The sequence below is a fragment of the Eleutherodactylus coqui genome, chromosome 6, assembly GCF_035609145.1.
Source record: "Eleutherodactylus coqui strain aEleCoq1 chromosome 6, aEleCoq1.hap1, whole genome shotgun sequence".
Lineage (NCBI taxonomy): Eukaryota > Metazoa > Chordata > Amphibia > Anura > Eleutherodactylidae > Eleutherodactylus > Eleutherodactylus coqui.
In genome coordinates this window covers 97,860,500-97,887,849 of record NC_089842.1, presented here as the reverse complement: position 1 = coordinate 97,887,849, position 27,350 = coordinate 97,860,500, and the positions used below count along the sequence as shown (strand labels likewise).

Genomic DNA, 27,350 nt, shown 5'->3' with positions numbered 1-27,350 from the left:
AATTATTTAAGGAGCTTGGCTGGATTGTTAACGAGTCAAAATCCAACATGGAGCCAGAAACCAGGAAGAAATTCCTGGGTGTCATCCTGGATTCCAGTCTACAAAATTCGTCCCTTCCTCCCCTAAGAAAACATCTTATCATAGAGGAATGTTCCAACCTATATAAAAAACATAGGGTAACGATAAGAGACGCAATGCGGATCCTGGGACTAATGACTTCGTGCATCGGCGTGGTCCCCTGGGCCCAATTCCACAGTCGCGGACTCCAGTCACTAATTCTCCAGAATTGGGACAAGTTGCAGGCTTCGCTTGATCAGACAATCCCTATTTCTGCGGAAGCCAGAGCTTCACTCCGTTGGTGGGTGTCGTCGGACAACCTGTCTCAGGCATCCGATTGGAATTTGGACCCGGCCGTAATAATCACGACCGATGCCAGCGCCAAAGGGTGGGGGGCCCACTTTGAAGGCGGTTATGTACAGGGGGCCTGGGGCGTTCACGAGAAAGCTAGCTCATCGAACTTTAGGGAGCTTAAAGCTGTATGGAAATCCCTGCGTAGCCTGCAAACACGATTAGTGGCGAAACATGTGAGGATCTTCTCAGACAATATGACAACAGTATCGCTCATTCGCCACCAGGGTACCACCAGGAATCCTCCACTACAACGACTGGCGGGGCGGATCCTTCAATGGGCGGAAGGCACAACAAAGTCCCTATCGGCCTTTCATATAAGAGGAGCCGAGAACTCAGCCGCGGACTTTTTAAGCAGAAGGAAAGTGGACCCAGGAGAGTGGGAACTCCATCCAGAGGTGTTCAGCCTTCTTGTGGAAAAGTGGGGGGTACCAGAAGTAGACCTCTTTGCGTCAAGCGCAAACACCAAATGCCGGCTTTTCTTTTCCAGAGGCGCAGAGAAACAGGCCCTGGGCACGGACGCTCTCTCTCACCCCTGGGATTGGGACCTAGCGTATGCCTTTCCCCCTCTACCACTAATCCCGCTTCTGCTAAGGAAATTACTGCAGTCAACGCTAACAGTAATTTTTGTAGCACCATATTGGCCCAAAAGACCGTGGTTCCCCCTCCTGAGATCCCTGTCAGTGGGAGAGCCCTTCCACCTTCCAACAAGACCGGACCTACTGTCGCAGGGCCCTCTTCTTTACCCGGAAGTTCACAAGTTCAGGCTTACGGCCTGGAGCTTGAGCGGGTAAAGTTCCTAGGAAAGGGTCTTTCCCCTAAGGTTATTTCCACCATTAGCGAGAGCCTTAAACCCTCGACACACAAAATCTACTCCAAAGTCTGGAAAAAATTTTCGGAGTGTTTAGGCCAGGACATCCAGCAGCTGGATCAGCCAGACGTCCGGAAAATCTTAGATTTTCTCCAGGCGGGCCTGGATAAAGGTTTGAGTCCGAATACGCTCAAAGTCCAAATTGCGGCCTTGGGGGCATTCTTCGATCTCGCTCTAGCGGAGCACAGGTGGATTAGGAGATTTCTTAGAGGGGCGAGCAGATTACATCCATTCACACGGGCCACGGCACCACCCTGGGATCTAACCATAGTCCTTCAGGCCTTATGCGACCCCCCCCATTTGAACCGATTACGGATCTATCCATCGCCTGGCTGACATACAAGGTAGCCCTGCTTGTGGCAGTTACGTCAGCCAGACGCGTGGGGGAAATCCAGGCCCTCTCACGAAGGGCCCCATATATGACTATCCACCCGGACAAAATAGTTTTTTCTTTAGACCCATCCTTCCAGCCTAAAGTATTGTCAGATTTCCACAGGGGCCAACCAATTGTTATTCCAGCCTTTTGCCAAAATTTCAAAAATGCAAAAGAACAAAAGCTCCATAATATAGACGTCAAAAGAGCGGTACTAGCGTACCTCGAGGCAACAGAAAGTTTCAGGAAGTCTGACAAACTTTTCGTTCAATTTCAGGGGCAGGCCAAAGGAAAGGCCGCTTCTAAAGATGCGATCGCCAGGTGGCTCAGGAGAGCCATCCAGGAGGCTTACAAGGCCAAGGGCATCCCCCCTCCAGAAGGATTGAAGGCCCACTCAACGAGAGCGGTGGCATCCTCTTGGGCGGAGAGAGCGCACGCATCGATTGAGCAAATCTGTAACGCAGCCACATGGACTTCAGGCCATACTTTCATCAAACATTATAGGCTGGACTTTAAATATAGTCAGGACGCATCCTTCGGTAGGAAGGTGCTCCAAGCCGTAATCCCTCCCTAAAAAGCCCATGCCACTTATTTGGTATTCCTCTAGCGTATGCTGTCATGATGTCATGGGGAAAACGGGAATTTTTTCTTACCGATAATTCCCTTTCTGGAAGACATCATGACAGCATACGGGCTTTTTTCCCCCCCTTACCAACATGGTTACCCTAGTTTGTCCAACACATGAGGTAATGTGTATGCTTTAACTTTGTTTTCTGAGGTGTGTGATGTCAATAAAAACACACCTTCTGGTTAAGTAACTGGTCACTGTGGTCATTTGGAACGCACTGGTGTTGGTGGAGGGGAGGTGCTTTTTATATTCTGCCTCTTCCTGTCCCTTCAGGTCAGCAGGTGAGCAACCTCCAGCGTATGCTGTCATGATGTCTTCCAGAAAGGGAATTATCGGTAAGAAAAAATTCCCGTTTTTTCCATTATTCATTTAAAATACAGAAATCCGATTTCAGGCTATACCGGAGCAAAGGACTCATAAATTTCATAGTTACATTTTACTGATTATGAACCATCTCCGGTCTCACATGACTCTTTTTCTCTTGCAGTATAAAATAATAAAATGCAGTACTGTATTGTTGGCGCTGCCATATATGGAGTTATTTAATCACTTTATTACTTCTTGCCTCATTTTTCCTTGTAAAATCCTTCTGATTGCCTATGATTTGTGTCTGATGTGTTCTTTTATAACTGAGTCGTGAATTTTACAGATTCAGAAAAGCATTAAATACAGGAAAGGACATAATTGTTGGTGAATTTTGAGCATCAGCTGAGACTTGTGGCCACGTGAGCTTTGGGTCTGGATAAAACTCTGGTCAGGGTGACTTAATTGTACAATGGAAAGTAGTCACTGGAGTGTTTGCCGGCAGATACAGAAGAGGGGGCTCTAACATGGATAACTGTAGTTGGCAGCGTGCAAGGTTAGGAATCGTGTATATTAGCAGCTATAAAGGAAAGCTTTATAGTCACATTTTATTTTATTTCCTGGCAGTGATTGTGACCTACCATAAATTGGAAAAGAACAATGTAGTTTAAAGTGACCTTTTCACATAGAAAATGCAGGCCAATTTGCAGGCAGGATGAGCTGAGTAGATTGATATACAGTGATACCTTAGGTTAAGAGTGCCTCAGCTTACAAGCTTTGTGACTTGAGAGCTTTCCGACTGATTTAAGAGCAAAAACTTGCAGAAGCCTTGCTGTCAATGGAGCCACCGCTGCTGTCAGTGGCCCCATTGAAAGGAATGGCCTGCCGGCAACCCGTGCAGTGATTTTTCGGGAAAGGGCTTTAAATATAAGGGATGATTTTCAGGGTAGTACTTATATTTAAAGCCCTTCCCTGAAAATCATTGCGGGGGTGTCGGCATCCTATTGCTTTCAATGGGGCTATGCCATCCGCATTGAAATCAATGAGAGATCCGGAGCGGCATAATTGCTTTTCCATTCATTTCAAGGTGGAAAATTGATTTGATTTATGAGTGTTTTGGGTTAAGAGCTCCATCATGGAACAAATTAAACTCTTAATGCAAGGCACCATTGTATAGTTTTCTTAAAAACTTGACTGCTATCTCTGTATTAATAAATAATAATAGATTATAATCTGTATTTGTATACTGCCAATTTATTCCGCAGTGCTTTCAAAGCACAGGGGAAACACAGACAATACAACAGTTACACATAGTATTCAATTATTAGGAACACACGGGATGGGGGAACTGCACCAATGAGCTTACACACAACGGGGAGGTGATGCAGGAGGTACAGGGGTGGGAGATGTATACGGTAGGCAAAGAGGAGAATATGGGGTGCCATAGGTAGACAATAGTCCAAGCGTGCAGTGGGAGGGGCAAAGGGCATGTTCTAAGGCGTGAGGGGGGATTGGATCAGGAGATTTGGTATGCTGCTTTGAAGAGGTGCATTTTTAAGGCACATCTGAAGTTCCATGCGTCAGGGATTGTCTGGATGTTTTGCGGTAGTGCGTTCCAGAGGACTGGTGCTGCTCTGGAGAGGTCCTGGAGGAAAGAGTGTGCGGTTCGGTGTTTAGTCTGAGTGTGTTAGCGGATCGGAGTGTGCGGGCTGGGTGATGTATGGACAGGAGAGAAGCGATGTATGGTGCCACGGTGCCATGGAGAGCTTTTGTAGGTGAGGGTCCTGAGTTTGAAATGAGTTCTGTTATGGATGGGCAGCCAGTGCAGCTACTGGCATAGTGCAGAGGTATCTATGAAATGGCTTGATAGGAAGATGAGTCTAACAGTCACATTTAGTATGGAAGGCCAATTAGCAGCGAGTTGCAGTAGTCAAGCCGGGATGCATAAGGATGACAACTAGTATCTTAGCGTGTCTGTGATGAGAAACAGACCGATTTTTGCAATGTTCCTGAGGTGCAGGTGGCATGTTCAGGCCAGAGATTGCATGTGTGGGGGTAAAGCAGAGGTCTGAGTCCAGTGTGAGCAGCGGGCGTGCTGTCTGGGGGTTATGATGGTGCCAGATACTGTGATGGGGATATCAGAAGGGAGGTCAGCTGGCAAGGGGTGGGAAGACGAAGGTCCATTTTTGAAAGGTTAAGCCTGAGAAAAAGGGAAGACATAGTAGTAATAGAGACAGCGGACAGACACTTGGTGATGTTTTGGAGGAATGGTGCTGAGATGTCACAGAAAGAGGTGTATAGCTGGCTGTCGTCAGTGTAGATATGGTATTGGAGGCCAAATCTGTGGATAGTTCATTGATTGGTACTGTGTAGATAGAGAAGAGGAGAGGGCCAAGGACTGAGCCCTAGAAGACCCCGACAGCTAGGGGAAGTGGAGAGGAGATAGAGCCAGCGAAGGTGACGCTGAATGAGCCATTAGAGGTAAGAGAAGAACCAGGAAAGAGCAGTGTCCTTTAGGCCAATGTCAAACACAGTGGAGAGGTCAAGGAGGATTAGAAGGGAGTAGTCACCCCACGACTTGGCAGTCATGAAGTCGTTTGATACTTTTGTTGGGGTGGTTTTGGTGGAGTGTAAGGGAACAGAAGCCGGACTGTAGAGGGTCGGTGAGAGCGTTGTCAGAGAGAAAGCGTGTGAGGTGGGAATAAACCAGGCATTCTAATAATTTTGGAGATGAAAGGGAGATTTGAGATGGGTCATTATTTGGCAGCATCAGTCGGGTCAAGGGTCGGTTTCTTTAGCAGAGGGGATATAATGGAGTGTTTGAATGAGGAGGGGAAGATGCCAGAGGTTAGGGAGAGATTGAAGATGGTGGTGTGGGTAATGACAGCAGGAGAAGGGGATCGGAGGTGGTGTGAGGGAAGAGGGTCGCTGGCTTAGGTGGTGGGGTGAGTGGAGGAAAGCCGTCTGGAGACTTCTTCCTCTGTCATTAGTTCGAGTACAGATAGTGAGTGATAGATGCAGTGCTAAAGAGACCAGGATCAGGATAGTCGCGTAGTGTGCGGTGATTTCTTTTTGAATATTTACGATTTTATTTTTTGATATCGGCGGGTAGTTCTCGGCACTGAGATCCGTCATTGGGGGGGCCTCTTCTTTGAGGTTGAGAAGGGAGTGGAAGGTGTTGAAAAGTCGTCTGACCTTGTGGGATAGTGAGGAAATGGGGGAAGTGAAATAAACTTGTTTGGAATGGAAGGGCGAGGTTGTACGTTTTTTGAGCATAAACTTAAAGTGGAGGAAGTCTGCGGGCAATTTTGACTTTCTCCACAGCTGTTCAGCACACCTAGAGCTCCGCTGGATGAAGCGCATGTGGGGCGTGGGCCAAGATTGCCGTGGACTGCAGCGGGAGGCTTGTCTGAGGGTGCTATAATATTCGGCAGCCAGATTGGGGCATAAGAGGAGAGAGATGGGGGACAGGGAAGAGTGTAAGGTCTCGGCGACTTGTTGGGTGTGGACGGTCTGGAGGTTCCTGTAGGTCCGATAGGTGGGAGAATCATGGGAGATGGTAGGGTTCCTGATAGAGTAGGAGAAGAGGTTGTGGTCAGAATGGGAGGGTGGGGGGAGTTAGTGAAGTGGAAAGCAGAGCAGAGGCGGAGGAAAATTAGATCGAGGGTATTGCCATCTCTATGAGTGGGGGAGTCTGAGAGTTGTGATAGGCCATGTATAAACACTCATATAGGGAAGGCTGTCAATCACAAATGAGACCACCCACTGGATGTCCTAAGTCCAGAAAGAGCAGAGGTTTAAATAAACTGTAAATTATACTAGAACTTTTCTCAAGGTGTATTCACATATGGCAGACCTGCTGAAGATTTTCCATATAGTGAAATTGCTGCACTTGTGCAGCTGAAAAACTCCACAGCAAATCTGCACCATTTGGTATGAATTGTGTTGCAGATCCGCAGCAGATCCACACCATGATCTGCACCATTTGCTGCAAATTGTGATTTGGATTTTGGTGCAGATTTGCTGTGGATCTTTTCAGCTTCACAACTGCCACAAGTCCACTATGTGTGAACATACCGTAACAAAACTATACATCATTCTGCTCAGCTCCTCCTGCCCTGTAACATGTTGCTGCAGATGGACCACGTTTTCAGTACAGTTAGGCCACATCTCCATGGGCAGGTCAGATTATACGGGCAGGAGCCCACAATGGAATCTACCCTGCCCGCGGCCGAGAACCCTGCATACCTGTGCAGGCAGGCGGCGGCCTCGCAGATCTGTCTTCTGCCGGGACATCTGTACTGCCTGCAGATGGTTCGCATGGCTCGCAATCGGACATGCATAGTACAATTTTTTTTTTTTTTTAAATCTCCTGCCTTCTTGCGGTATCCGCAGCCTGTCCAGTGTCAGCTGCGGGTGTGCTGCGGATCAGATGGCTTCCATTGACTTCAATGGAAGCCGTCCGTGTGGGAACTGCACAGAAATAGAGCATGCTGCGATTTGTTTTCCGGACCAAAAGGTCTGCAAAACAAATCCGTATGCTTTAACCCCTTAAGCACATGGCATATTTTGGGCTTAAGGATGAAACGATTTTTGGTGGATTTTCATCTCCATTTTTCAAAAGCCACAACTTTTTTATTTTTCTGTCGACGTGGCCGTATGAGGGCTTGTTTCTATGTGTGGCGAACTGTAGTTTTTATTGGTACCATTTTTGGGTACATAGACTATATTGTAAAACTTTTATTTAATTTTTTTTATGATAGCAGGGAGAGAAAATGCACCAATTCTGGCAGATTTTTTTGTTTGTACTTTTTGCAGCATTAATCATGCAGCATAAATTCATTTTTTTCTGCAGGTTTGTACAATTACAACAAAACCAATTCTTAGATTTTTATTTCAGGTTTTTCCACTTTTCCACAATAAAAACTTTTTTTGGAATTTTTTTTTTTTTCTAAATCGCTGTAATCAAAGTCCTATAACCTTTTTTTATTTTTCCATGGGTGGAGCTCAGTGTGGGCTTATTTTTTGCGAGACGAACTGTTTTATTGGTACTATTTTGGGATACATACATTTTTAGGAGGCAAAATGAAAAAAATAAGCATTATTGTACGTGTCGTTACGGATACGATGTTACCAAATATGTGGGATTCTAATAAAAGAAAAATAATAATTATGCTAATATGGGAAAAGGCACAAAAAAAGATTTTTTTTTTACACTTATGTCCCTGTAGAGGACTTGTACAATAGCAGCTTTGTTTGCTATGATAAAGCATTTCAGGACTTCTGTCCTGCAATGCCTTATCGCTTTTTATAACGATCATGGGCACTGGCAATGCAGGACGCCTGTATCTGGTATTGTGGCAACCCATCAGGCTCCCCACGATTACATCGCAAGAGTCCGATGACCTCCCAGAGGTCCCTTTACATACCGCGATCTACATAGATCGTGGCAGGGAAGGGGTTAACAGTGGGGTCACTGTCCCGATGCAGCCCCACTGTTGCAGCGGCAGGCTGGCTATCGGTGACAGCTGGCTTCCGCTGCCGGATGTCACAGGATCTCTCCTGATCTCGCTCTATCCCCAGGGCATAAGTGTACGTCCTGTTGGGTTAAGTACCCCGCAGCCAGGACGTACAGTTACGCCCTTTGGCGTTAAGGGGTTAATTAATTTGCGGACACCCATGCTTTCCTATTATCTTTTGAGTGATGATTGCTGTGTCTAAACGAGCAGCCATCGTGCACTATTCGTTCATCGCTAATTTTAGCAAGCTAGAAGTCAGCAATGACTCTCGGGACCCATTTACGCGGAAAGATGATCACTCAAAAATCGCTCAAACGGCAGTTTGAGTGACAGTTTTGAGCGATCCCTTTGCATAAGCTCTTAAGTAGCTAATTAGCTACTTAAGAGTTTATTAGCGTGTAAATGAAGGCGACCGCTGTATGCAGAGGATCTGCATAAGCTGTATTGTTCTCACAGCTATCAGCTGATATACTCCTGAGCTGATAGCTCAGGGAACAGCAGATATTTCCATTGTTCAACTCCAATAGTGGAGCCTAAAAACTTGTGTATTGCTCTGTTCAAATTGCCATCAACTTGTACATTTCTGATGGATCCACATATGTGTCAAATCAGAAGCCTGATGGATTTGTTTGGTGTTTAAATAGTGTAGAAGAGTGTAGCGGATGTCTTGCCAAAACCACCAAAAACTTGACACAGGCGAACTAATATGTACCCAAAGCTTAAATGGGTTTTTCACGCAGCGTCTGCCAGAATACACTGGGGTGAGAGCGGAAGCCACTGCTCTGCCCCCTGTCTAGTGGTTGGCACTTGTAATGGCAGGCAGAGCTCTCGTTGAAATCCATGAGAGCTGCCCCTGCACAAGGGTCGGGCAGCGCTTCAGCTCTGATGCTGGTGTATCCCAGTGGGCACTGCCTGGGTAACCCCTTTAGCATGAAAATTTTGGGGTGTTCTAAAATTGTCCATAAATTTGCCCTAAACATACGCTATGTAATGTTTCAATTTGTTGATTTAGAATAATGGTTTATGAATCTTTCCTGAATAGTTTTACGTTTGTCTTGTTGGGTAGCGATGGGTGAGGACAAACACTGTACTCATGTTCATATTATCAGGGTGACGTTTATCTGCAGAGCATTGTCAGGAATGTTCTGCAGTGTCTGCTGTGACACGGTCCTGGAAGCGGGGAGGACCAGCCTGAGGGTAACCCTTTCAGGGCTCTGCCGTATCTTTCCCACTGTAGGTATGATTGTTTGCTTGTGTCTCCCTCATAGCACGTTTCCTATAGTCCTTATTGTACATTGCAGAAGGATCTGAAGTGGACAGGATGGGGCAGATTTACAAATGCTGGCTAATATAGACATAAACTTAAACCAAGCAATCTGAAGATGTGCCAAATTTATCACACTAGCTCACACTGTAAGGTGAATTTGGGGCACCTTTCTAGATACTTGTCTAACTTTACACCACTTATTGTTTTTGCTTACCTTTTGGAGCAATATTGGTGCATTGTCATATTTTAAGTCCCCCTGCTTCTCATGAAGGCACACCTTTTTCCTATAAGCCATTTCCCCTTATCTTGCAAGACCCAAAAAGTGTCTAAGATGATGTTCACACCTGTGTTCTGTTTTCCTGCTCTGTTAGGCCGCCTGCAGACGAGCGGAAATCCCGCCGCGGGATTTCCCGCGGGATTTCCGCCGCTGAAAGTCTGCATAGGAGTGCATTACAATACGCACTCCTATGCAGACGGCCGCGGTATGGCCGCGCGAAATATCGCGCGGCAAACAAACCGCGGCATGTTCTAATTTTCTGCGGGGCACGCACTCACCTGGCCGCCGGCTCCGGTCTGCGCATGCGCCGGCTGCGCGGCAGCCGGCACATCAAAGAGCCGGGGCCGCCAGGCGCGGGTGAGTACGCGCTCGTCCCTGCAGGCTCTGGGGTCGGATCGCGCGGCGAGATTTCTCGCTGCCGGATCCGACCCGCTCGTCTGCAGGCGGCCTTATGGGAGCAGGAATGGGGAATCCCCAGGCTGAGCACATCTGTCTTATGACAGAACCGAACATCGCCATGTGATTTTTTTTAATAGTGGCGGTATGTTCTCTGTTCAGATGTCCAGCATTTTACGAGATAAAAACGTCCTTAGTGCAGGACTTTTTTTTTCTGCTATTTTGTGCCGCATCTGCAATGGAGCCTCCGAACAGAGATACCTCACCCAGATGTGAACATAGCCTTAAGCACATAATAAAAGTGGTGCAAGTCATGTATGCCATTGCTATGGTACATTTAATGCTGCCTTTACATCTGGGCTGGAACCTCTGTTCGGAGGTTCTGTCCCAGGTCCGGCACCAAATAACAAGAAAAAGCAGAGGGAAAGCCGAACTGACCCCATTATAGTCAATGGGGGCCGTTTGACGCTAAGATGGAACCGTTTGGCCAGGTGGTTCTCCTTTCCTGCTTCCCGAATGGAACACAGAAACTAAACCCCACTGCAGATTTGATGGCAGCATTAGCTTAGTAAATTTTCACAAATTGTGTCAACAAATTAAACTCTGCAAAACAGGCAACATTTTGTTATTCTGTCTCAAAACATAACACTGGTAGTATAACATCTGAAACCTTAAATATAAAACAAAGCTGTGTACTAAAGCAATGCACTACAAAAGCTGTAGTAGGACAAAGTAACAGATTTCTCAGGCCGGTGGGGGCTGGTACATTTCAACATTTTGTGCGAATCCTGGTCCTTTGCTCTAATGTGTCCACTTTCCGCCTCCCTGCTCTCCATGAAACCATCTGGGGGAGTAGTGAGTGAAGGGGTTAATCAGACGGCTAGAGGCAGAGGATGCAGAATGTCAGAGGAGTAGAGACTTGAAGCTGAGAGGAAGAGGCTTGCTGGCAGCTGCACCTGTGCCACATCTGCATCCTGCATTAGTTTTTTTTTCTTTTTAGTAACTTATGTTATTGTGTGAATGGCACCACTGGCAGCACCTGGTGATGTGAGGGCACCACTCTACCAGCGCTCCTGAATGACCGTAAGCAGAAGGCTGGGTGAGGACTGATTTTCATTGTGTCTTTAAATACTATATTCAGAGCTCTATCCTGTGTCTAATGTGTTTGGATGATGTGACCTTGTTGGACAGAGTACTTCTAAGAGATGGATTTCTCTGTTTTTACAAATCTCCTCTATAGCATTAGAAGACCTTATCTGTGTACATGGCATATGAGTAATCCAATTTGAGGAGAATGTTTTTTTGGGGATGTGTTGGTGTATAAACAGATACCTCCCTGTTCTATATTCAGCTAATTTACATACAATTTCTACCTGTCTATTGAAAAACAGAACTGATAAAATCTATTCTTCTGACTTAAGTTTTGCCGTGCCCATCATTAATGTGGCTTAAGAGTATAAATAACTTTGCCGTATACTTTCGGTTCACATTTGACGAATCCTAGTAAGAGCTTTGTATTCTATAGGCATGTGAATGGTCTGGCTGGGTTCTTTCATCTCAGATTATATTATTCCTGCCATGATGCTGCAGAAAAACGGGCGTGTATTAATTTACATGATGTTTGTGCCTCATGATTGCCCAATGAAGGTGTCTGTATAGGTAAACGAGACAAAAATAACGCCGCCATTACAAATGCACAGCAATTCCGCTACAAAGCCAAAGTGTCAAAATCCAAGTGTTAGACGTGAGGATTTCAGTAAGGAATGCTTCTATGTGGAAAAACGTGACTCATGTGAAAGCATCCTAAAGGTATGTTCATACTGTGGATCTTGGTGCAAAATACACACTAAAATTCACACCCAAATCTATTCATAATACGCATCTCATTCGTTCAAATGCAATACTGCGTCACTATTTTCACAACACAGATTTTTCTACTGCGGATTTCAAATCTGCATTGTGGACAAAGAAGTGTCCCTTTTAAATATGGATCAGTGTGCAGTTCCGTGGCAGAAATACACATCCTAACCATGGTTTTCTGCCATGGTTTTAAAAGCGGAATCCACAGGAGAGAAATTAATGTTGGATTCCGCTGTGTGAACTTACTCTAAGGGTATGTTCACACAGCGCAATTCACCATGGAAAGATCTGCATAAATTCTGACTCTAAAATCTATCAAAATCCCCGTCTTTTTAATGCATGCAGAATTAGCCCTGCCAATGGGTAAAATCTGCATGCAGAATTTCAAGACGGAAATAACATGGAAATTAAAAAGTGACATCACTTCTTGATGCGGAAATGCATAGAAACAAGATTTTTCAGTGTTGAAATTCTGCATTCAGTTTTTGCGCATTGACTGGGCAAATTCTGCATCTGAGTGATAATCTGCCTCAAAGGCATGGATTTTGATGGAGATTTTAGAGGCGGAATTCACATGGAATCCCGCTTTGTGAACGTGCCACAATGGTAGGTTCTCACATAGTGGATTAGCTGCAGATTTTTCACAGTAGAAAAATGAGCAGCACCGTTTGGTGTGAATTTTTGATGCAAATTCACAACACAATCTTCTTCTGAATTGGTGACATCGTCTGCAAATTTACATCTGCTGTGGAAACTTCAGAGGAAATCTGCCACATGGAAACATACCTTAAGTGCAATCTGATAAAGAACTTGTTAATAAATTGCGTGTTCAGTCCGCCAAGTATTTTTTTCCTGATTCTGCAGAACAGAACCAGTGAAGCAGCCTAAGATGTCCGATGCGATGATGGGACTTGTGAAGAGTGGCTGATCAGATCAGAGGTTAGATCTAGGAATCTCTGAGCTATAGCGTTTGTTACAAATCTTGCTTTGATCACCTGAGAATCAAATTTTTATGCCATCTGACATCTCCTGGACTACAAGATGAGCAATACCTAGTTTCTCTGAGAGGCAAGGGCTGCCAGGACGGCTTTTTTCCTTGCAGCAAATATGCAGATTTTCCCAATCTCAGCGTGGATGTGTGTTGAGGAGATTAAGGTCAAAATGCTTATTTTCCTTTAATGTGAATATTTCTCTTGTATTAAGAGGAAAGTCTAATTTCCACCTTGTTCTAGTCTGTTTCATCATTATGGGTTTCTCACTATTAATGAAGGTAATCTTTAGTCTGCCCAGCACAGGACATCATTCAATCATTCCTGATCATCTGTATCAACCTCTTATTTTACACCCAAAGCACAACCAGCTTTGAGATACATTTTGTAGCACAATAAACCTCTGCTGACTTTAATGGTTTGGCAACTAACCAGGGCATGATTTATTTCCGAATACTTTCAGTACACGCTGACATTTTGCCATTTGCAACAACATCTCCAGGTTTTTATCTTCATCCAGAATATAAATGATAAGTGAAGGTTAAAAAGTCATAACTGAGATGAATCCTTTGCTCAGTGATTGGAGCCTGCTCTCTGCAACCATGTAACAATCCGTCATTGCTGATACTTCTGTGTGAATATTCCCAAATTGTTATCCATACTTCCAAGTGTTCCCTGTTGACTGATACTTGATAAAAAAAAGAGCAATCCTCACAGGAAAACATACCATATACAGCCTTTATATCTGCAGTTTTAAGTTAATGCAACTATTTTTATGGGCTTTTTAATCTGCAGTATACTTAGTCTTCTTCATTTCAGTTTAAGCTATGGTTTGTGTATGTAGCTGCCTAAACTCATTCAGGGCCAACCATGCATTTGAGTGTATTTTAGTAGGGGAAGCTCGTATGTTGGTTCTTAATAGTTCTAAGGGGGTTTCAAGTCTTGTGTAACTAAAGCTTAATAATTCTATAATGAACACTTCTGCATTCGCCATACTCAAGATATGTGTTTGATGTCGGTGAATGAGACGTTCTTCTGTTCTAAGGAGCCATGAATCGTTGTCAAGTGGATATGATCAAGCCCGACTTTGTCTCTTGATGCTGAACATGTGAAGAAACACATAATATATTAAAACCTCACATAACTTCTCATCCTACAATGAATCTGTGAATGAGCTTTATTTCCATAAACCCAGGAAATGTCATTTACTGGACCTGGTTATTTATTTAGGATTCTGTACAAACAAAGTATCAAGTCCATATCTTAGTTCTATTATATGTTAGGAGACTTGACTACTAGAGATGAGCGAACCTACTCGTTAAGGGCGATTTCGCAATCAAGCATTGCTTTTTTTCGAGTAACTGACTACTCGGGTGAAAAGATTCGGGGGGAGCCGGGGGGCAGGGAGCGGCGTGGTGGAGCGGGGGGTAGCAGTGGGGAACAGGAGGGAGCTCTCTCTCTCCCCCCCCCCCCCCACTCCCCTCTGCAACCCCCCCGGCGCCCCCCGAATCTTTTCACCCGAGTAGTCAATTACTCGAAAAAAGCGATGCTTGATTGCAAAATCGCCCTTAACGAGTACGTTCGCTCATCTCTATTGACTACATATAAAAAGTAGGTCCAAAGGTTCCATGCAGCAGAGTAAAGTATTGTTTGCCATTTTAGAAGAACACTTAGAGGTTTGGTTCCGGACTACTTTCTGGTGCAGTGGAAATATAGGCATCTCTGAACTCTCAGATGTAATTGTTGCACAATATGAATTACAGACTGATGAATATATGACACAGGGCTCTGAGCAATCTACTACTAACCCTGATACAATGAATAAAAATAATTTATTTGTGTAATTTGGATTGCTATACATTTTTTTCAAATTTTGATTTCAATTAATGTTTTATTTTCTTGTCCAGCAACTACACACGTATCATGGCAAGAGACTTAAGAGTTTCCATGGAACAGGACCTAGCAGTTGACACCGTTCTAAGGGAACCTAAAAAGTTACCCAAACAAGCTCGAGAAGATGCAGTTCTGACAGGCGACCGATGCCACCCATTCTCTGAGCACAAAAAACCACGGCAGAGGTACATGGAGAAAGATGGCAAGTGTAATGTTCACCATGGCAATGTCAAAGAGACTTACCGATACTTCAGTGACCTCTTCACCACCCTAGTAGACCTCAAGTGGCATTTCAGCCTGTTTATCTTTACCCTGGCATACACAGTCACATGGCTATTTTTTGGACTTATTTGGTGGTTTATTGCTTACATCAGAGGAGACCTTGAACATATTGGTGACAAAAGTTGGATCCCTTGTGTTGAAAACCTCAATGGCTTTGTGTCTGCCTTTCTCTTTTCCATTGAAACAGAAACTACCATTGGCTATGGGTACCGGGTGATAACTGAGAAGTGTCCTGAAGGAATTGTCCTGCTGTTAGTTCAAGCCATTTTGGGCTCAATTGTTAATGCCTTGATGGTTGGATGCATGTTTGTAAAGATAAGCCAACCTAAGAAGCGAGCGGAGACCCTTATGTTTTCAAATAATGCAGTCATTTCCCTCAGGGATGGGAAATTGTGTCTGATGTTTCGTGTTGGAGATCTCCGAAGTTCCCATATCGTTGAAGCTTCAATTAGAGCCAAACTCATCAAATCCAAGCAGACGAAAGAAGGAGAATTTATCCCCCTGAATCAAACGGACATCAATGTTGGTTTTGATACTGGGGATGACCGCCTCTTCCTAGTCTCTCCCCTGATCATTTCACATGAAATCAACGAGAAGAGCCCGTTTTGGGAAATGTCACGCTGTCAGCTGGAAACTGAAGACTTTGAAATTGTTGTCATTTTAGAAGGCATGGTAGAAGCCACAGGTAAGTCTCATTTGTATGACTATGGATTTGTAGACCATTGCATTCACATGTTTGAACAAAGAGGCAAAACCGCTTGTATGACACGGATTATAAAATGCATAAGATGGAAGTACAACAGATATATGTTACATTTTACTGCGTTCCTTTTGTGTTCCTCTAGAGCCTTGGACTTTAAAACTATAGTCATTATAACTGAGTTGAAGAACATCAGACACAATGGGTCAAATTTACTTTTAAGAATGACTCAACTTGTACCAGAAAACTGTCTTACATGCTTTCCACTACGTTTTTGATGTGTGCTTTTTTTTTTTTTTTCATACGATCCTTTTATTCAAAATGTAACAAACATGCAGCATATTGTCACTTGGGTGAGATACATGTTATATGTAGTAGTTACATCAAAAATAAACCATGTTGAAGAATATGGGTAAACATCAGCAGGCATAAATTCACATGGTGAGATTACACTGGTCAGATTCAGAAAAAGAGTGCTCCCCTTTAACCCGGCTATGACTGTATTTACACAGCTGTAAGAGAGTTGCACTTGAGATTCTTGGGCGCTTCTCGCATTGTACCTTGTCCATGTGCTGTTTGATGTGCAGGAGATCACACATTGAAAGTCCTATTTCTCTTGCGAGACTCGCAAGAAAATGGACATACTGCTATTTTTCTATCTTGCAGCCTAGCTACGAAAGGAAAAATCACACATGTGAATACACTCATTGCAAGTAATGGGTCGTGTTGTCGTGCAAGTTTTATGCATCTTGCAATGCACAAAACACGGGCAAGAATATCAGCTGTGTAAATCTGGCTTAAGACCAACTGGCAGATTACCCTGAGCAGACCGTAAACATAGAGACATCATAATAACCACAAACCAGAATTAGGAAAACCATAATAACAACTGAAAGGTAACCCTGTGATGGTCATCCATATGTATAGCAACTTGGCTAAATGAGTAAAGTCAAATGAGGCTAGAGGGTGAGGAAGAAGAGGGCGCCCAGTAGACATAGTAAGGCCTATTACCAGGTGACTATCCGGTAACTCCCTCCTTTGTTTAATAAAAATTTATCAATTCACCAAACAAAAACCTCACTACTTTAACCTCTTCCAGACAAAGAGTTTTCATTTTTCTATATCTTCGTTTTCTCGTCTTTGCCAAAAGTAGAAGCTTTTTTTTTATTTTTTCATCAGCCTAAAATAGTATGACAAAGTATGAATGTTATAAGTGTGTATAAATATCCATGCCTCTTCAGATCCAATCCATTAAGCCTGAAGAAGAACCCTGCGTTGGTTCGCAAGCTAGCTATTACATCATGTATTTTTGTTAGCCATTAAAAGGTATCATATCTACAAGATTACATCGTTTCTCTTGCTGAGAACAATCACATTGTGCTAAAGCGTGTGCAGTTGCGCATACGTCCACATGAAGCTGCCCTTATTTAGTCCCCAGAGAATAATTGAACTTGTGATCACTTGATTGCTTGTACTGTATACTGCAATACTGCGGTATTACACAACATAGCAAATTTCAGTTATATTTATTAAGCCCTGCCACAGGCATGTATATACTGTTTTGCACTGTACATAATTTTCTCAAGTAAACGAGCACTCCCGAATGCTCCCAGCTTTGCTCCTTAAACGTTTCCCTGTGTGTGGACCACTTATTTCACCATCTGGATTCACAACAGAGGAAGGAACGGTTGTGTCACGAACGAAAGGACTTTTTAAGGTAATCTATGTTTTGGGTTACCCCCCCATAAAGTTCCCTCAGCGGTAACTTGGACGGGTCCTATGCTACCCCCAGGGGAGGAGATGGTAGAGCCCTATTACAAGGCCCAAATCTACCCGGCTGTCTCCTCAGCTGTGGGCCCGCTACTCCGACGCTGCACTAGTTCAGTCACTTCAACAAGTCTTGGCATGTAATACCAGCTGGGACCACTGCACACTGTAAGGAGCTGTCTGCTTTCTGCAATAAAGAGCGATCCGTATGGACAGTGACCAGCCCCAGGCATGAGCTGATCGTGGGGATCCCGAGTGGCACCGTTCTCATGATCGTTGAGGTTCCAGTAGTCAGATCATCAGCAACCGGACATTTATCACCTATCCTGTGGATAGGTGACAAATGCCTTTGCTGGAAAAGCTGCTTTGTCAGTGGTGAATTTGTATGCCCCGTGGCATGCAGACAACGTGACAATTATCTCTTGTAGTATGTTTTATGAAGGAGGAATGTTGTCTGTGTGCTTAATTGGCCAAACTGAATCGTCACCATTTCTGTGAGTAATCCAAGCTAACCCTAGGCACATGTATCGGTTGGCAGTTTAGAAGCTAAAGGTCCTTTTATACAAGCTGGGTTTACAGGTTGATGTTAGGGACACCGGTTGTTGGTCCCTTCACACAGCCCAATTGTTGGGCAAATGGAACATTAAAGGAACATTACGGCCCAATATTGGTCCATGTAAAAGGACCTTGAAGGGGTTTTCCAGGGAGAATACTGTTGATCGCCTGGTGTCTGCCAATTGGGACTCCGTCTGATCAGCTGAGTGGGAGCATGCTGTCAACGCTGCAAATATGGAAGCTGCAGACGTCTCTGCGCCAACCTCTGTGTAGTGGTCGGCACTTGTAACTGCAGGCACAGTTCACGTTCATTTCAAGGAGAGCAGTGCCTGCAGTTACAAGAGAAAGATAACTTGTGTACAAAAATTTGAAAGGTCAGATTGTCTCCATTCTATCCAGAGGGCAAATATTGGAACAGAGGCGAACTGTAGGTCCTTATGTGTAAGGGTCATTCACAAGGGCAATCTTTCTGTCTGTGTGCTGTGGAGTTTTTTTTAACTGAATACGGACAGCAGACAGGCCCATTAAAGTAAATTGGGTTATTCACAGGGTTTTTTTTTTCTTGTAGACCAATGAGATGCATAAAAAAAATTGCAGCATGTCCAATTCTAGTCTGTATTCATGGACTAGAATTGCTCAGGACAGTCCAGTGTCCACTGCATTATTTTACATGTATTGGCAGAAGACCGTGAAAAAAAGTGACATCAATTGGGCCTACTTGGGTATTTTTGTGTGTTTTTTTTTAAGCACAGTATTGGGCCTTCTATTTAATACGACTTTGAAGATATCAGTGAGATATAAATATTTGCAGATGATACAAAATTATGCCAAATAATTAACACGAGAGGACAGTATGTGGTGACAAATGGATCTGGATAAGTTGGAGGCTTGGGCAGAAAAGTGGTAAATGAGGTTCAACACTGATAACTGTAAGGTTCTGCACATGGGCAGAGGAAATATGTCACTATTACACACTAAATGGGAAACCACTGGGGAACACCGACATGGAAAAGGACTTGGGGATTTTAGTTAACTATAAGCCTTACAGGCGCAACCAGTGTCAGGCAGCTGCTGCCAAGGCATATAGGACCATGAGGAGCATCAAAAGAGGTCTAGGGGTAGATGATGAGAACATTGTTCTTCCTCTTAACAAGTTACTGGTCAGACCACACATGGAATATTGTGGACAGTTTTGGGCACCAGTACTCAAGAAGGACATATCAGAGCTTGAGCGGGTACAAAGGCGGGCAACTAAAGTAATAAATGGAATGGGCAGACTACAATACCCAGAGAGATTATCCAAACTGGGATAATTTAGTTTAGAAAAAAAGACGGCCGAGGGGGCGACCTAAAAACTATGTATGTATAAATAAATCAAGGGGCCAACCTAAAAGGAGGTTCTTTACTGTAATAGCAGTGAGGCTATGATACTCTCTGCCTGAGGACGTGGTGATGACAAATTCACTAAAATTACACTCAAAAAGGTGTGCAGGCCCCTCCTTTACGTTAATATTACATATTATAGTCACTGATTACTTCAGAAGGGTTGATGATCCAGGGATTATTCTGAATGCCAGACTTGGAGTTGTGAAGGATTTTTTCGTCCCCCCTGAAATGAGGAAAATTGGCTTTTTTTTTTTTTTTTTTTTTTTTTAACTCTTCCTCTGTATCAACATTGCAGAATAATATGCTGAACTAGATGAACATGTATCAGTTTTTCAGCCTTACACTGTTACTATGCTATCTTATTAGATAGACCCTAAATACTCATAGCTAAAAGTTCAATTTCTCATCTATTATTATCCCCCTCTTCACTTTTATTCCTGCATTCTTAGATATTGTATATTTTGGTAACTCCATCTGCTGAATCGTATCCTGAATCCTACATTGCTACACTGCAACCTGTGACATTTCTACTACTGTACTTCAAATATAGTACTCCAGGATACTGGAGGGATATGCTACCTATCCTCCTGCATAACTTCTTTTTAGAATGGTTCAATGGGATATTCCCTCCTCCCAAGTTCTTTTGACCAATACATGGTGTCCATCTGTACATGGTACGCTACTAAAACAACCTCAGATCTGTCCATCCAGCTAGGATTATTACAGGTGCAGACAAACTTTAGATGCTGAGTAAAGCCATAAGGGTAGGTTCACACGGGGCGGAATTTCCGCATAGAAATACCGCAGGCATTTTTAAACCCAAGACTAAGCAACAAAGTGGACAACATTTGCAAAAACTCGTTCACGCTGCTGGCAAGCCGCGTGGAAACTGTCATGCAGTGTAGAATTTAAATCTGGGACATGTCCATTATATTGCTATTTCCGCTGCGGACTCTCTTCTCTCTATAGGGAGAGATTTCCACAGCGGAATACAAGTGGAAAAGCCACTTCAAACACGTGCCAAACAGCTTGGGTTTTGAAGCAGCCTTTCCGCTGCGGAATTCTTGCGGAATTTGTGTGGTCCTGCTGTGTACATTTCACCAGATTTTCATCCTGTGGGAACCCAGCCTAGAGTTTTGCTGAGGAGATTCTTGACTCACTGGCTGACCATGGGACTCACTGATTCTGAGTGTAAGTGCCTCCATCCCTTGTACAGTAGATACTCCTACAGGGGCTATTCTGAGTCCTACTTTAGAGGGGCTGCTGATTTGTTTAAAGATAAGGTTAGTAACCCCTCCTCTACTTCTAAACTGTTATACCTCTTGTTTAGTTTGAGACCTGATTTTGATCTGGTCTGGTACAGTGGGGTTAGCTGGAGCTCATTGATGCACGCTCCTCAGGAACAATACCTCTGCAGCGCCACCTATTGGAAAGCAGCATTCCTGCAAATCAATGTCACATGTTTTATACAAATCTTTATAGCAATGACTGGGAATTGAAAGCCAGAAAATCATTCACATACAGCTGTTTTGGGGGTTTTGCCCCTTATCAGTGTTCAGTAGGTTTCTGGCTTTGCCTTATCAACTGTGCAATACCAATGGTGCGCTTTAGTACATACAGTACCAGCTAGACACACAGTGGCATACACCTTTTTGTTGGCATTAGTTGCTGAGTCTTCGTTTCTGCTAGTACTCAGAGAGATTGCCTATATAGATCTTTTTCCTTCATATTACCTCTCCTCTTGGCTGGATACGTTCAGATATGTGCGTCATGAGAGAACCAGCTTTTCAAAACTTTTTTGAGATGTCTGTCCTATATGTGTCTATTCTGGCCACCCAGTGGTTGTGATGAGAATTGCATCCTGGCAAGGGTTTTCCTAGCATGTTGTAGTGTCGTATTAAATTGGTTTCATGAGAAATTGCAGTAGTTAGCCAATTTGGAGCAAAACTAAAAGTACATTTACACGGGATGACTATTGCTCCTATGCTTTCATACAATTGTGATAGGCATTCAGTGAATGGAGGTGGAGCAAGTTCAAGCAATTATTCGGTCAATAATCACCCTGTGTAAAAGGTACCTTTAGGGTAGACCCATTTGTACCCACCAATATGCACAAAATCAATACAATACCAGTGCGGGCTCAGGGGACCAGTGGGGTAGCAACCCCTCACTAATCACATTGCCAGCCTCGCATAATGAGAGAGGGAAGTAGACCGTCGTATGCTGGGGAAAAAGCTAAGAATAAGGAAAGCATAGTGCTTATTGAGACATTAGTGACTTATGGGGCTGTAATGTTCACTGACCTCTCAGGAATGTCCGTGTCAGCTTGCCAAAACACAGCCTAGAGATATGTTACTGCCTGTCCAATACAGCCACTATGTGAGAGATTCCCCAGCTCTTTAAAGTCAGGTAATACACTCATTGTCAAAAAATATCAAGCACCTAGGCAATAAATCTGGTGACCGGGCAGCCACGGAAATGTGACAATATTGTGGAGGCTGCTGTGACCCCCTTGTGTGTGCGGCCGAGCATTATCCTGCTGCCTCTTGTAAGCTGCCATGAGAGTAACACATGTGGCTGCAGGATGTCCTGAACATGTCGCTGAGCTGTCATTGTCCCTCGTACCACTACTAGGGGTGACTGATTGTTGGATACGATGCCCCCCCTCCAGACCATCACACCAGCAGGGGGCAGTGTGCCACTGTGCAGCAAAGATAGGATGAATGCGCTCACCACTAGCTCTCTAGACATGAACATGGCCGTCATCTGTGCCCAAATTAAACATGGATTCTAAGGCAGTACGAGTAATTGTCACCGTGAGACCAAATGTCCTTCAGGCTTTAGCCCAGGGCCTGGAAATAGTTCCAACAGACACAGGGGGGTAACAATGGCACTACCTGTCTCTGGACAGTGGACAACAAAACAGTTGGAGCTGCTCATGCTTGTTGGCCTGTCAAGGGTGTCCTGACAGAGAGGTCCACTTACCAGGCCATGGATGGAACCACTTTTAGGGCCTCAGTTGACAAGACCGTTCATCTAATCACGCCACAACTCGAATCCTTTACATATCTGCCTGAGATGTAACTGCATGCCGAGTTTTGCATAAAAACTCCTAGGTACTTGTTTTTTTGACAATGCATGTATGTACATCAAAATGGTGCAACTGGAAAAATATATAGCTTGTCCCACATACAATAAGCCCTCATACTGTTATTTAAACGGAAAAATAAAGTTAGGGGTCTTGGAATGGAAAAATGGGGGAAAAAAACTGCTTTGGTAAAGCCCAAATTAGGCCGCTCATAAAGCAGTGCAACTGAAAGTCTATACTTAACCACATTTTGATATCTTTGTTTGAAATCCCTCACCCATCCTGCCCCAATACCCGTCTCAGTACTGCTGATAGTAATAGTGCCCTCTTCTGTGCCTCAAAAATAGTACCTCTACACAGGAATAATTCTGCCCATAGTGCACACCACCATAAATAATTCCATCTTTGTGTCTCCAACGTAATAGTTTTCTACTGTGCCCTCACAAAAGTATCTGTGGGTGGCCAAAGGGACCCTAAAGCCCCATTTACATGCAAAGATGATCGCTCAAAATTTGCTAAAGAAACAGCTTGAATGACAGTTTTGAGCGGTCATTTTGCATAGCTGCTAATGGACACTAATGCTTATTAGTAGCTTATTAGCTTCATTTGCATTTAAATGAAACTCCCTTCCATGTATGCAGATAACAGCCGGTGGTCTGTTTATCTGCATACAGCTCTATTGTTCTCCCGTGGGACAGCAGTTGAAAACAATGTTATCAGCGCTCCCATGGAGAATCACAGCACTCGGTCCCTGCTGTCAGCTGGCCAGCCCAAAAGATGGTTTTTATGCTAAACTAAAAATCATCTAACAATGATCGCTCAAAAGACCTTGCTTGAATGAATTTTGAGCAATAATTGTTGTGTGTAAATGGGCTTTAAGTGCCCCTGTGTGCGCTTCAAAGCAATTATTCCTAAGCAATGCCACTTTGTGAGAACACAATTACTTTGAGAGGGCTCAAAGTAATCTCACAAATTTTATTCTCCCAAATTTCTGCCCCTTCCGACTGGCACACCTTCCTTTGTGCTCCCTCAACGTAACTGTGCCTCTACAGTGTCCATCTCAAAATGAATGTGCTCCCTGCAGTCCACTGCCCCCTGATCCCTGGCAGTCATCAATGCATTTTTCACTTGGCTTGCTGCAAGTCCAGGACATCTCACACGACAAGCATAGCACCACCAAACTCCTTTCCCCAGCCTCATGCTCTCAGCATACACAATGTGCTGTAAAGCACCAGAAAACAGGAGGCTGGGGGAAGAAGTTGGGTTATGTTATGCTTGGCGAGATGTCCTGGTCATGCAGCAAGCAATGTGAGTGAATACAGATGAGCCCTACAGGAAAGAGCCCGTAAAATGCAAGTTCATTATTACAAGTTTTTTGGTTGTGGTTCAGAATGGTTTCAGGAACACACTTGCATGATATAGATTTCTTATCCAATCAGAAAAAACTTCCAAAAAATTACCACCACGTTTTTAACTCTAGGGACGTCATGTTCATTCACAATGAATTTACATCAATACAAGATCCATCAAGTTCAACGTTTTTAGATTGATGACCCTCAATGCCATTAGTTATACGATGAGCATCTGTCCCTTTTATGCTCTTGGGGCAGGGACATGCTTTCCTATATAGATGCCTAAACCACTTTTCCTCCACATGTAATGAATGTCCCCTGGTCCTTTGTGCAGTCCTTCGGAAGAATAAATCCCGCACCACGTCTTTGTACTGACTGCACATATATGTGTTAGAGCACCTCTAAGATGTCTCTTTACCAAGCTAAACAAGACTCTTTCTTTGCCTCTCGTTATAAGAGAAACCACCAACTCCATTCATAATCCAGTTGTCCACCTTGAACCCTCCGAAGTTCTTCTAGATCCTTTTTAGAATCCCATACTCAAGATGTGGTCTTACAGGGGACCTAGAAAGGCGGAATGGCCGGGGAGTGTTCTTCCCCCATCCGCCTCCGTTCACAGTAAGTAGACAGTCATTCAAAAGTGAACAACTGTTTACACTAAATGGCGCGTCGTTCAGTTTTACTGCAAGCACGACTGTACAATTCTCGTGCAGGGAACGATTAACGTTCAAATTCCCGTTGGAATCTGTTATCAGCGCATCTATTAGCTGGATATTTAGTGAAAGATGCACTCACTGTCTGTAATTATGTAAATCCCATTATTAGTCATTAGCATTTACTAATTGGATTATGTCAATACAGTTTATCAACCATGAAATAGTCAGTTAAGGTCAGGATCTGCTATATGAATGAGTAACACTTGTTTATTGTGCAACAGAACTTGACATTTTGTGACAATCTCTGTGCAGCTTGTCTGTTCCTAAAAGGGGCATTTACTATTGATGACCTATTTTCAGGATAAGTAATCCATAATTGTTCAGTGGGGTACGCTGCTTGGGATCCCCACCGATCAGCTGAGTTGCTGTCAGTGCAACTGATCTGGTGGTCCAAGCTGGAAGTGTAATAGAAAAACTTCACTCTTAAAGCAATGGGAGGAATGCCTTCTGTAACACTTCTTGTAATGAACGCAATGAGGGGTAAGACATTGCTCTCATTGATTTCAATTGGAGTGAAGCCTTTCTATTACACTTCTGCCCTTGATCACCAATGCAGGCATCCCGCACTGCTGCACTGACAACGGCCGGAGGGTCAGCTGATTGGAAGGGATCCCAAGCAACAGACTCCCTCCAATCAACTATTAATGACCTATTATATTCTGGCTTTGTATCATGATAATAGTCCAGCTGATACATCGTGCCCATTAGTTTGCGTCTGATATAACTGTTGACTTGTGATCTGCAACTGGATTCATTCTTGCCAGCTTTCCCCGACTGGTACTTTTCCACTCTTGCTCCAGCGATGATTGTAACATAGATACTAATGGGAGCCACAGTGCCTACTGTGATTTTCATTTAACGTTGCTTGGGCATAAGAGCCTATAAATCATTATTTGACCCTGTGACACTCGGGTTAGCTCTAAAACTAACTTTATTCCCTGTTTCAAGGGACATTAAGCAGGGCAGTAAATAACACAAACTGTTCAGTAGCACAGGAACACTAGACTGAATGCTTAACCCCTGGTTTACCAGAAGAAAGCGAGAAGCCATTGACTGTTCAGGTGGTACTTTTCTGGGAATACCTTCATGCTATCGTTGACAGATCTCCATCTAGAGACTTTTATTGATTTGTCACTTTTCATGTTTTTTTTTTATGGTCCTTGTAGGAATGACTTGCCAAGCACGCTGCTCCTATGTGGATAGAGAGGTTTTATGGGGACACCGCTTCAACCCAGTCCTTACTTTGGAAACAGGATTTTATGAAGTGGATTATACAACCTTTCATGACACCTACGAGACCCCCACACCCGCCTGTAGTGCCAAACAGTTGGAGGAATTACAAAGAGGGGATCGTCTGTTCCATCATCTCCACACACCACAGCAGATTGAAGGAACGCAGAATGGAGCCCCCAGGTCAGACAATAACAATTAAGGCATAACCAGTTTAATCTGAGAGGGACGAGATGGGTTATGCTGTAAAACTTTTCATGTCTCCAGATAGAAGTGTGATCGAAATTGATTTCTTGCCTTAGATCCTGACCACCTCTGCCCTGGAGATGCTGGAGAAGACTTGCGGGTGGAATGTAAAGTCTCCTCTACACTAAGAGATGAAGTAGACAAGGGAGACTTTGGTCATATCTGCTTTTGAGTTGCAGAAAGCAGGTTAAATCCAGCTGGACTCTTGTAGCGGGTAACCTGGTCCAAGGTCAAGCACAACATTTAGTATGTAGATGCCGTCCAGCCTCTGCAGACATCTTTTCGCTGCTCTTTTCCTTTGCAGGAAGAGGAATGGTTTATGTTCTACTTTGCTCATGGACACTCAGTTTTTCACTGTACACAAATAGTGGGATGTGCATATCGGGATAACTTTCACTAATGCTGTGATAACAAGGGATTAGAAATAAAAACTACAGCTGTTAAGTGTCTCCTGTCTTTGCTAAGTACAGAGTGTTCGTTACTAGAGATGAGCGAGCACGCTCGTTTAAGGCTGATACGAGAGAGAGCATCGGTCTTTTCGAGTAACTGCTTACTCGTCGGGGGAGCGGGGGGAGGATATATATAACGATCACCCCCGCCACCCCCCTGCATGGTGCTTGGACGAGTAAGCAGTTACTCAAAAAGACTGATGCTCTCTCAAGCATCAGCCTTAAATGAGCGTGCTCGCTCATTTCTAGTCGTTACCCATTGCGGTTGATGAGATGAGAAGGCAGTGACCAGTAAATGCTTGATATAGCAATGTTGAGCTCCCATAATCCATCAACGCAATGTTTTATTTTTTTTAATTGGTTGCTGTCTGATTTTTATATTCTCTTAAAAAACTAAGGCCCCATTTTCATATCTTATGGTTTTTCTTGGAAACCAAGACACAGTGCCAGATCTATTGCCAATGATTAATATCACCAGTCCCCATCGGAACCCAATGAGGTTGGTCAGGTGTCTCTTTTCCTTGTTTTGATACCAACTTTTTCCTCATTTTAAAAGTTTTTTTAATTTGTTGAACATTGTTTTTTTTTTTTTTTAGTTTTAAATTTTTTTTGACTCTCCCGCACTGACACCAAACATATACTCACCTCTCTGCTCACCCGCTGCTCCCCTGCCACCGCTTCCATACTTCTGGCCAGTGGTTATTTTTGACTGCAGCAGTCATGTTCCTGTCTAGCCACATGGACCGCTGCAACCAGTAAAGGGAATAGAATGTAAACGGTGATGTCCCTTATACA

General features: G+C 43.9%; 1 protein-coding gene across 5 annotated transcripts in view; it reads left to right on the top strand.

The window, feature by feature from the left end:
• The window catches only part of KCNJ5 (potassium inwardly rectifying channel subfamily J member 5), a 116,436-nt gene extending 89,905 nt beyond the window's left edge, over window positions 1–26,531 (top strand). For 3 of the 5 annotated variants that reach the window (XM_066607247.1, XM_066607245.1, XM_066607248.1), the window contains 2 exons: window positions 14,799–15,751; window positions 25,797–26,531. In XM_066607247.1, the coding sequence (XP_066463344.1) occupies window positions 14,799–15,751; window positions 25,797–26,062 (1,219 nt within the window). In that variant the 3' untranslated portion in view covers window positions 26,063–26,531. Of the gene's footprint in view, window positions 1–10,979; window positions 11,142–14,798; window positions 15,752–25,796 lie in introns of those variants that run through there. The other 2 variants (XM_066607246.1, XM_066607249.1) reach the window with 2 other exon arrangements.
• Window positions 26,532–27,350: the final 819 nt, after the last annotated feature.